Source organism: Gekko japonicus, unplaced genomic scaffold (assembly GCF_001447785.1).
Source record: "Gekko japonicus isolate JY-2015 unplaced genomic scaffold, Gekko_japonicus_V1.1 scaffold1222, whole genome shotgun sequence".
Taxonomy (NCBI): domain Eukaryota; kingdom Metazoa; phylum Chordata; class Lepidosauria; order Squamata; family Gekkonidae; genus Gekko; species Gekko japonicus.
Genome location: NW_015173162.1, coordinates 937,683 through 949,705, shown reverse-complemented (window position 1 = coordinate 949,705; position 12,023 = coordinate 937,683). Strand labels below are relative to the sequence as shown.

Here is a 12,023-nt window from a genome sequence, read left to right as displayed (position 1 = left end):
GGTCAGTTGAATGTGTGATTGGACTATATGGCTCCTATTGGTCAGCCTCCCATTTGGGTTATCATATGTGACAATTGATCATTTAAATTAATTATACACGTCCAAAGAGAAAGGACACCCTGAATCTGAAGTTGTGAAAAGAGGTCTATGCCCTTACATACATCTCCAGTTGCCATATCTCTACTATGCCTCTGAATGTGCAGCTTTATTTATTTAGGTTTATGCTATTTATAGCCCGCCCTTTTCACTTGGACTCAAGGCGGTTTACACAGAGTGAGTCAATACCATCAATCCAATGGGACATTCAATAAATAATGTAGGCTGTGGAAGAATTAGAATTAGGATTAGGGCTGTGGAAGAATCAGAAATCTAAAACCAGAACTGAAGCAAAGTATTAACATGACACATAAAAGGATGCAAAAATTACATAGTTGGATCCCATTTACAGCAAGCTATACATAGTAGTATAGACCACAGTCCTTAATCATTTATCCAAATAATTTTGTGAATCATTTTGTACAGGGCAACCCTATCACCTGTGTAGAAAAGCCCTCTTGAAAAGTTCCATCTGCATAGTTTGTGGAAAGCCAGGAGAGTGGGAGCCTCGGGCAGGCCACTCCATAAGGCGGGGGCCCCAACGGAGAAGGCACGTCTGTGGGCAGCTTTTGATTTTGCCGCACACAAAATGGGTGTAGAAAAGCACTATTCAGTTCATACTGCTGGTGGGACAAAGAAAGCCAAAAGGAGTAAACACCTTAGTTCAGTTATAATTACGGCCCATGATAAAACATGGGATGTTCAGAATGACAGGCTAAAACCTTGAGTACTGGACGCTGCTCCACTTCTTATATTTTTACAATCTACATCTAGGATATTTAAACTATGTTCAAAAACAGAATATGTGAATGAGACAAGTACATGTTTGGAACTGTGCACCATATGGATCCTTAGACAGCCAGTACTGCCAACAGCTCCCTGCCTGGTGTATACTCAGGCATGAATTGTCAAGCTCGGGCCTCACTTGCCTTAGAATGCTGTCCAGGCGAACTCCTGGACAGTTAGGGGTTAACTGCTTTCTCAAACATGCTTCTTTTACTGTTTTATCTCCCACCATGCCGTTTATCTTCTCTTTCAGGAGGGGGGGGGGGGGGGGAGTGAATGCAGGGGTGAATGTGTGCTTGAGCTTGCCTAGTATGTACGGGACCCTGGGAAGTGCATGATCTCAGCTTCTTGCCTGACCTTGGGATGTAACTTAGTTTGCAGGTGTTGGGCTGGCCCAGAGGGTTGGCCTACAGCTTTGGCAGGCTGAGTGTGAACACTGATTGGGTGGTTTGCATAGAGGGGCTGTCCTGCTTTTTGTATAGGGTCGGACCTGGCATCCGGTGGCCAGTACTGACACAGAATCGGTCTATGCTTGGAATCTCTTTACCTCCAAATAAACAAATCTTGCTGTAACAAGAGTGTTGTGACTTCCGGGCAGTGGCACAGCGTCTCAGGTGTCTTTTCGGCTTGCTCTTGAACAGCCCCGACCTTTTCGCCTCCTTTGGAGCCCCCTGGTTCCTAGAGACAGTTGGGGGCTTTGCCCGACCCCTGGAGGGAGGTTGGGTTACAAGACACTTGATGGAGCGACCCAACGGCGGTGGGCCCCCCGAAATCAATCTGTTTCGACGCAGGAGCGGGGAGTGGAACAGCATGGTCCACCATGCTGCCGAAGCTGTGAACGCCCGTTTTAAACTTTTGATTTCATAAGGCAATATACAACGAAGACAGAAGCGTGAGTACACATATACTCTCTTTGGAATTGACGAAAACCTATACTGACTGATCCCCTCAGAAGTATCTCTAATTTTAGAAGGTATCTGTGGCTTGGAAAGGAATTAGAGTAAAAGAAGTGAAATGGTGACGGTTGGGGAAAATGGAGAAACCTCAACAGTAGAAATTGTAGAAATAGATTTAGGAAACACAGAAAAAAGACATTTGACTTTGGAGCAATTTAAAAGGTATTTGATTGATGGGATACGCCAGGCAGCCGAAGAAGCATGTAAGAACTTTTTAAAGAAGTTTCAGAATGCAGACTTGGAAAGTGAAACTGAGGAGGAGCCCCTGTGCTATCAGCGAAGCTTGGAAAAGTTTTGAGAATGAACAAGACTATAGCTTAGAAAAGAAGACTCAAGATATTTTGCCTATATTGAGGGGTAAAGTGGAAAAGCTCTCCAGTCCAAATCTCGATGTTAGGAAGCAAGCTGTGTTGAAAGGATCATTAAAAAAGAATGTGCAGAAAAAACGCTACCAAGAAACAGAGAAGCCAATTAAAGCTAGTGCGAGGCATTCATCAGGGAAAAGGAACACCAAAAATCGAAAACTGGCAGAAAGAAAAAGGCAAAATTTGAAAGCTAAATACTCTGAATATAAAGAAATAAGACACTTCACTTCAATTGTCAAGAAGAAGCTGCTCCAGATAATAAATCAACGGTGTGTACTATGTGATAGAATGACCCCTTCTTCTTGTCTAATATATGTAGGGCGTGATGGAAACAGGTTACTAAGGAAGGAGACTTAAGGTTGAAATGTATTAATATTCAGTTGATTGTTAAAGTTTACTTTAATGTGGGAACTATGTGCTGAAATTTTGATGCAGAAAGGAAAACATACTGTACTGTTACAGAAGTATTAGGTAATATTAAGGAAAACCCTTATAGGATTTGAGAACTGAGGAAATACACCCATTTAAGTATGATGTAGTTTTGAAAAGGTGTGTATTGGGTTATGATGGTAGGATACTAAGAAAATAAGATAAATTCCTGGTAAAGTACTCTCAGAAATGATAGTAGTTTAACAATCAACCCTAATTTTTATGAATTTTAAGCAGATAGATGCAGATTCCTTTCTCTTTTCTTTAAACTACTATCATTTAATATCAAAAAAGTTATTTTGCTGTGTGAGCTATATGACGGGATATTAACAAGGAGAGGAAAGTTTATTTTGCTGTTATAGAAATACCATGTAACTTTAAAAAATTACCACAGGATTGGGGAATTGAGCCAATTTACCCAGTTAAGCTTGTTTGGAAAGGTGCTTATTGGGATATGATGGTAAGATACTAAGAAAACAAGGTACATCTTAGACAGGATAGTTTTTGAAATGATAGTACTTTAAAGGAAGGAGAAAGGAAGTTGAATCTATTGGTTTGAAACCTATAAAAATCAGGACAAGTAGTTTGACCAGAAATTAAGGTGATACCTTCTTTTTTGAAAAATTCATATGGCTGCTAAAGTTGTTTGCGCGCTTGAAACATGTGAAGTGTTATAGACAAGATATAGGAGAAAAGTCAACATGCCTAGTGATAAAATAAATACTAAGTAATTAAGAAGAAAACTAATAAGGCCATTTATTTTATCTGAAAAATGTGTGAGCATTAGAAAGCTGGCTGTTTATAATAGTGGGTTACTTATATAGAAATACTATGTAATTTTGAGGAAAAGAGTTAATGGGTTGATGGATGGTTTGGTTATGCTAAATATGAGATGTATGTGAAGAGACATTACTGTTTGTTGTAGCACTTCGTTGTAACAAGTATTTATGTTCTTTTTCTTTTTTCTGTTCTGGGAAAACCAATAAAGTTATTTAAAAAAAATGTGTGTTGTGAGAGTGATTGAGTCCAGGACTTGACATGAATTTGGATTCACTGGCATGTAACGTGTGGAATGATCCTTATGCATCTGGAACACATTAGAAAGATGCATAAGGCTCTGATGAGGCAAATGCTTCAGCTCCAGACATTCTCACTCTAGATCTTCATACACCTTGCTCAGACCAATACTCCAGACGTCAAGAGCATTTGGCTACAGGAAATCAGAGCCACTTACAGTACTTGCCCACTGGATTTCCGAACAACAACAAGGCCAAAGGGATCAGCAGAGAACTGAACAGAGTAGAGAGTTGAGGATGCCTTGATGCTTATCTGGGGAGTTTCCAAAGGGACTTCAAAGCGCTTGTTGGCTGGATCTTTAAGCTGTGATGACACTGGACTGTTTTGGATTGCTAGCTATTGGGGGGGGGGGGGGGGGGGAGTTGGAGAATTTGAGAGTCAGATGGGGTCTACAAAGATGTTCGTGGCTCACCAATACAGATGCTATACATCAGAGAACTCAAATCAGTCTGCCATGGACTCAGGACCTAGACAGAAAATCCCTCAAAGTAGGAGATCCTTATCATAGCTAGGATCAAAGATACTTGAGCCAATGCAGCTCAAAGTATTTTTGTGGACTAATAGATGCCCCCCTCTCCCAACTCAAGGAAAAATGTTGTTTAAGAATGTGTGGCGCAGAAGGGCAAACAAGGCTTGCTATACAGCATGCTTGTGCCTGCATCCTAACCCTACACACACAGCTGCATTTGCTGATGGACGGCCGCCCAGATTCCACCCCAGATATTTTGGACAGGGCTGGGTGGTTGCAGCAGAGCCGTCTGAAACTGAATCCAACCAAGATGGAGGTCCTGTACCTGAGCCGGGGGGGGGGGGTAGGAGTGGCAATCAGGCTCCCGGCCTTGGATGGGGCACCACTGGAGCCAGCACTGAGGGTAAGGAGTTTAAGGGTGATCCTGGATGCTTCGCTCTCTATAAAGGCCCAGGTCAACACTGTTGTCAGGTCGGCCTTTTATCCTCTTCGGCAGATCAGGCAACTGGTTCCCTATCTCTTCCCCCAGGACTTGGCTACAGTGACCTACACAATGGTCACTTCCAGGCTAGTTCCAGGTGGTCAGTCATGTTGGTCTGAAGCAGTGGAACAAATTTAGAGTCCAGCAGCACCTTTAAGACCAACAAAGGTTTATTCAAGGTATGAGCTTTTGTGTGCATGTGAAGAAGAAGAAGAAGAGATTGGATTTATACCCCGCCCTTCGCTACCCAAAGGTGTCTCAGAGCGGCTTACAAACTCCTTTCTTTTCCCCTCCCCACAACAGACACCCTGTGGGGTGGGTGGGGATGAGAGAACTCTGATACAAACTGCTCATTTTTCAAGGACAGCTGTGCCAGAGCTTGTGACTGACCCAAGGTCACATCAGCAGGTGCAAGTGGAGGAGTGGGGAATCAAACCCGGTTCTCCCAGATTAGAGTCTGCACACTTAACCACTACACCAAACTGGCTCTCATATTTTGAATAAACCTTCATTGGTCTTCAAGGTGCTACGGGACTCTAAATTTGTTCTGCTTCCAGGCTAGATTACTGTAACTCACAGTACGCGGGCTTGGAATTGACGCAGAAGCTCCCGCTAGTGCAAAATGAGGTGGCGCACCTGCTGACTTGGGACTTCTGTGCAGGCGCACATTCAGCTGGTGCTACGCCAATTGCACTGACAACCAACTGAGTACCGGATCCGTTTCAAGGCGTTGGTGCTGACCTTCAAAGCCCTGTGCGGCTTGGGAGCAACATATCTAAGGGACCGTCTCTCCCCATATGAGCCCCAGGGAGCCTTGCGCTTGGCAGACCATCATTTAGCCTCGACCAGGGCTAGGGCTTTTTCTGCCCTGGCCTGGTGGAAGATGCTCCCACCTGAGATCAGGGCCCTGCAGGACTTGTTACAGTTTCGCAGGGCCTGTAAAACGGAGCTGTTCCACCAGGCCTTTGGCTGAGGTGGCGGTTGCCCAATTATTCTGGTCTTCCCTGCTGAAAACCGGCCTGCTGTAATCTGTCCACGTGAAAGAGTTAACGCTGCACATTCGGCCAGCACGCCCTCTCTCTGTTGTTGTTTTTTAATGCTGCGGGACTTATGAATTGTTGCCAACTAGATGACATTCCTGTTTTAAGCGTTTTAGCTACTGTTCTTTATATGATCTGTTTAAATTGTACGGATGTTGTTCTATAGTTGTTACCCGCCCTGAGCCCACTTGCGGGAAGGGTGGGATAGAAGCCGAACAAAATAAATAAATAAATTCCCTGGAAGCGAGATCAGTGGGACTTTCTCCTGCCCAGGCTCGCAACATTTATTGCTATGGCCATGCAACACCCTGTTCTATGCCAATTAAAGCTGAACTTCACAACCTATCTAAGTCATACTTCTTTAGAAAGCATGCCTGCTCTACAGCAGAACTACAGACTGTCTTGGTGTCATTGTTTCTGAGGCAGAGTCCCTAGTTGGATTAGGGTCTGGGACACTCAGGTCCAAATCCCCACTGCGCCATGGAAACATGCTGGGTGACACACACACACACAGAGCCTAACCTACCTCACACGGGTGCTGTGAGGATAAAATGGAAGACAAGGAGAACAATGTAAGCTGCTTTGGATACCCACAGGGGAGGAAGGTGGGCTATAAAATAAAAGGAGTAAAATAAATAAATAAAATACGCACTGAGAAGCGCAGCCTACCCTCTGTCTCAAACATCACATCCAGTTGCAAGTTCATAATATTATCTGGGAAAAAGGTGGGTGCATCACGGGTCAACTGGGCAGTATAGCCAGTTTCAGTAGCAGTCAGATTCTTCATCCTGTAACTAGGGTAGCTGAGAGGGAAAAAGCACCATGGCTTCCCATTGGCAGAATCCAGGCAAGAGACAGGGACGTAACAGCAGCCCCGAGCCTGACATTCTTCTTGAGAGATCAGCTTTTCTGGGGCACAATCAAAGCGCCTGTCTGGAGGGATGTCACAGGCTGTAGGCTGCAAGACAGAGACTTTGGAGGATTCTGGCTGCTCTACAAATGTAAGTTCTTGCGTCGCTTCCTCTCTGCCTTTGTTCTCACCCCTGTAGACATCCCATGCCTGGGAAACAGTTGCAGGGCTCATGACGACTGCCAAAGCAACATCATGGACTCCATATACACTGAGCACAGTAACTGCTGCTGCAAGAGCCAACACCTTCAAGATCATGCAGAGCCTCTTCTGCTCAGTCTTCCCAGTCACTGTCATTGCAGCCAGCAAGGAGAGGACAGGTGTGCACTCCTCAACAGGTGCAGGATTGATCTATGCAGCCAGCTGCAAACGAAAGGCAGAAGTAGACACATAAGGCACAAATACTCATGAGGCTGAAACTGGTTCTCTGTTCCTTATCTGCATCTCCTAGTGCCTTATTTCTGAGTCCAACCACAAATACTGATAAGACTTTAAAAGTTCCACACCCCATAATAAACTTTAGATCACCAAAAATCATACTACCCCGCATTCAGGAGACTCTGTCCTCCATGGAGATATACACTGTTCCTTGGTTGAAAGCCTGGTTTCTGTGCTAACTGCTCCAAAATGGGGTGCCTCCAGGAGAAATGAAGATTAAGAAACTGGACACAGCTACACTCCAAAATAAACTTTGGGGCATCCCAAATCATACACCCACAGATTCTGGGGACAGTATCCTGTAAGAGGATGCAGACAGTACTCCAGTCCAAAGTCTGGATTCCAGCTCCACGCCCTGAAAGTTGGGTGCTCCCAGCAGCCTCTAAGGTGTCCTGGACAAGTAACAGGGACAGCTACCCCCCCTTCTGCCCCCTCAAAAATACAGCCCCAGAAATTGAAACCCTTACTGCTCATCCATTGCATCTTAGCAGTATAATAATATAGGCTTCCTACAGACAACCCAATTGAAAGCTCTTGGTGACAAAACCAGGCTTTGGACCAGTGTGTGTCATCTTGTGAGGCACAGCCCAAAGTCTCGGTCATGTATGGTTTAGGGTGGTCCAAAGCTTACTTTGCCCGCAGTTTCTTCATTTTTCTGGGGGGCATTCCACCCCCCCCCCCGAAGCAGTAGCAAAAATAATAATAATACAAGGCTTTAGATCAGGGAACAGAATAGGCCCCCAGTCCCTTCATAGGGTACAGTCACCTGAACATTGGAAATGTATGATTTGTGCTGGTCCAAAGCTTACTTTGGGATACAAAGATTGCCAACATCATTCATATTTACACAAGGATTTATCAAATAAGGAAGCAGGAACTGGAAACCATCTTCAGCCTTTTTTCTCTCTACAAACAACTCAAAAAATCCACCAGCAGGCATTCCCCAGGGCCCTGTTGTCATGACAGGGCTGCATATTCTCACCAATTATGTTTTTTTTCTTCTGCGATCAGGACTCAACACGTCAGCCATACATAATACCCAGAATTCACCTAACACCGCTCCCCATCATTTAGTTGTCCCTGTTAAAGCACCTTGAAAGATACTGTGGGGGCGCCCAGTATTTTCGGATTTATTCGGCTGTCCCCAAAATATGAATTTATATTAGAATGAAACACTTTTCTAAGTTAGCCTCAGTAAGTTCTTTGCTCTCTGCTTCCGCTTTCTCCGCTCTGGAGAAAAGGCGGCGGCGGCGCTTATTCTACTTGCAACATAATTAGTTTCGAATCCTGAGCCTGCCATGTGTTTTTCCGGCGGAGCTCGGTCACCACCCCCTGGGGGGGGTGGCTCGGTGCCTTTTAGAACCGGAGGAAAAGCGGAGCATTATAAGCATTTCAAGTAAATTCGGCAGACTGGCAGAAAACCAGCAGGTGCAAGCTGTCTCAAAAGGGATAATAAGAAAATTTTAATCTTTTGAATTTCTGTCTGTCGGGCGGCCGTTAAAGGTACAGAAGCCCTTCCCAAAAAGAAAAAGTCCGTAATCCTGGGAAACTCACATTTCCTACCCTCATAAGGAAAATGTTAGGATCGGCTTTCCAGAGCAGGAAATCCAACACTCTCTCCTGCGGAAGTGAGCCTAAAAACAGCCGCCATCCTTTATGTCACTACGAGACACTCTGTCGATATCTGTACTCACCTCCTCCTGCAACCACCACGAACAGTCAAGTCCAAAATTCCGGAACGATCACATGACCAACCAGTCATGTGACTTGCCCTCTGTTCTATTACAAGCCTCTAAAGCGAGGTGTACGGGGTGGGGAGCGTAGGAAGGGGGTTTTACGGGTTGTGTGAATGGAGGCAGTGATGAATAGTCAGGTACGGAGCCTCTGCTATTTTTTTGTCGGTCTGGGGACCCGAGCGATACCGGTGTTTCGAACACATGAAAACGGCAGCAAAGGGCACAGGCGGGTTGTCTAAATGACTCTAATTTACCATGTTAATCTGCTGGACTCTTCCGCTAAATTTGAGTAATATTATTTTAGGCGCTGCTGTAACATTGCACCATAGAAAAGATCCTTCCCAACACATTTCAGGTGGCGTTGTTACCTTTCCAAGAAAAGATATCTCTTCTAATATATTTGTAGTCAGCTAAATATAAATTGAATCAGTGCAATCACCCAGCAAAAACTAAACCAGATTAAAAACCAACCAGGATATTCTCTGCTAGACAGTAGCAATGTTCCCTCTAAGCTGTGGAGTCTGGTGAGCAAAAATTCTACTTTGTGAGCTACTGGCGTAAAAGTTGTGAACGAGCGATTTCGCTACTGCATAAATCAGTTTGCTCTGGGGCCATCCTTCCTGAGCTGAGACCAAAATGTGTGAGCCAGAGGCTAAAAAACTGTGAGCTAGCTCACATTAACTCATCTTAGAGGGAACACTGGACAGTAGTCTAATTTGCAACTGAAAAATATATTCTGAAAGAGCAATGGTAGTAATCTAGACATTTTAAATTGTGCCCTGCCTCCAACGATGTGTCTGATGAAGAGCTCTGTCTACATTTGTTGCTTCTACAAACTAACATGGCTTCCCATCTGGAATTATTGTCCAGATGGCAGCAGTATATGTAACAACCATGATTTCCACTTGTTGCTTGCTCTCACAACAAACCAGAGCTGAAATGAGAGTGATTGGTCCAAGGCCATCCGCTGAATTTGATGGCAGAGGGGTATTTGAACCCAGGCATTGTCACTTGGCTACCCTACACTCTGCCTCCTTTTGTAGCTTTAGGGTAGAAACATTATAAAGAGCTCTATAAAATTACCACAGCTGTTTTTCTAGCCAGTCTCTGTAAAAGAATGAGAACATTAGCTAAATATTCTAGTCATCCTGCCCTTTGCTATTTTTGTATGCTGGCTGCTATCTACTACTGGTTTGCATCTAAAGGACAAAGGCAGCTGGGACATAGTCAAAGAGTTTGTGTATCTTCGAAAGGACATGTATGTTTCCTAGTACAACAAAGGCTGCTTTATACAACACCTATGGTACTTAGGAATCCCTGGGTGCAAAATGCATCAGTTTTAAGTCAGTTGCGATGGGCACTTCCATATATAAATCATAAACTTCCCTTTTCAAATGTGCCTGCAAGTTTCATTTTAAGCCTAAGTACTCCTGTACAGGCTGAACAGAAAGGACTTATCCTGTTACAGCAGCTTGCTGACTTGGATGGCTGCTGCTTGGACCACATAAAATCCAAGCAGTAGAACTTTCTTCAAGCTGTGATAAACCAGTTGCTACACAGAGCATTGCATTCAAATTGTGTCTATGTCTGGGAACTATTGCTAGATATACCTACAAGGGAAGATCCTTTGCTGAGATGGGTTATACTTCTTACTCTCAGATGATTCTGTGAATTGAACTGCTGAAAAAGAGGGAGGGCAGGAAGCTGCCAACCAGGCCTTCATCATGCCTGAATCCAGTTGAGCTGATTCTGACTCGACACCCTGAGGAACATTTATATAGAATTTAATTGTCATTTATATTGGGTTTTTATTCCTGTGAGCTGCTTTAGAAGCCAATTTTAGGCTCAAAAGCCGGATAAAACTATAACAAATAAGCACACAGATAGCAAGGATTATGCATTCCAATGAAACCTTTTCACTTGAGTAGTATCAGAAGCATTATTCCAAAATTGATCTTGCCAGTGTACCGTATTGGCTGTTTTCACACAGGGTATTTGCTCTGGGCTCAATGCTGATGTGAAGCAGTTTCCTCCCTCCCACAGCAGGGCACACATTTTACCATTTTTTCTGATCCTTCCCAAACCTGCTTTAAAGCAAAGTCTGAGGAAAAGATTAGAGCAAAGCCTATATGAGAAAGTCCAATTTTTCTCAGTCCTATACATATCGGTAGCCATTTTCACTGCCTCTGTTGCTGCAGCAGCCATTTCCTGCCATTGGCATCAGGGTTTTGTTTTTTAATTAATAATTTAATATAATTATATTGATACAATGACATGTGTATCCAGTGTTCTGAATTTCCAGTTTTCATTTTTCTAAAGGCTCTCTAGCCCCTTTCACTGTGGAGATACAAGGAGAAGGGCATATCTCAACAACAAAAAGGGGCTGGAGACTTAAAAAATGAAAGCTGGGGATTCATAGACCTTTATACATAGATTGTTATATCATTATAATGGTATTCAGCTGCCAATTAAAAAAACCTGAAAAACCCTGGTGTGTGTGGTGGGGGGAGTGGCTACTGTCAGGGGACTGGGGCAGGTTAAACTATGAGGAAACCTGCCACATAGAAACCCCATTTCCACTGCATTGTATTGGTACTCACAGCAGCAGTGGAGAAACAACACAAGCCTGTCCTTGTGTGGAAAACACCAACATGGCAGAATGTGCTTCTCATCTCTATAGATTTTGAACTGGTTTTGACACAGTTAATGAAATACATAAAAAAATCAATGCTATTACTCTAGACTCTTCCATTTCCTACACTTATTGTCTTTTGAAGCCTGCTTGTGTAGAGCTTATACAGGCACGGAAACAAACTGCAATTCTGGTGAACAAAGAAATAACATGTTTGTTTTAACTTGCGCTTTTGCAGAACTTGACCATGATATATTAAAGATATTACTTACACTACATCTGCCCAATGATTTTCCCCCCAAAATCAAACTAAAGTAGAACTATATGAGAAAAATCATAGGTGCTGAGAAATTTGTAGCTACTTCATTTTTTTGGGTGCTATAGAAGTATAGTGTTAGCAGTGATCGGGGAAGGGGTGACCAGTCATTAATTTTGTTTTCAGTTATCCTTCAGATGTGCAGTTGAATTAATATTGCCATAATATTTACTTTCAAAATGGAAACAGTCAGGGCTCAAACTTTCCTGAAACTTATGCACTCTGCACATGCTCAGGGACACTTATTCCACATGTTCCTGAGCTGAACCTTGTGATTGGAAACAAGTGTTGA

At 43.6% G+C, this 12,023-nt stretch overlaps 1 protein-coding gene across 1 annotated transcript in view; it reads right to left on the bottom strand.

Annotated features, from left to right (window-relative positions):
* The window catches only part of GAA (glucosidase, alpha; acid), a 31,667-nt gene extending 24,791 nt beyond the window's left edge, over positions 1–6,876 (bottom strand). The window contains exons 1-2 of the mRNA XM_015422468.1: positions 6,352–6,876; positions 3,867–4,012 (exon numbers count right to left, since the gene is read on the bottom strand). Of these exons, the coding sequence (XP_015277954.1) occupies positions 3,867–4,012; positions 6,352–6,867 (662 nt within the window). The 5' untranslated portion in view covers positions 6,868–6,876. The remainder of the gene's footprint in view (positions 1–3,866; positions 4,013–6,351) is intronic.
* Positions 6,877–12,023: the final 5,147 nt, after the last annotated feature.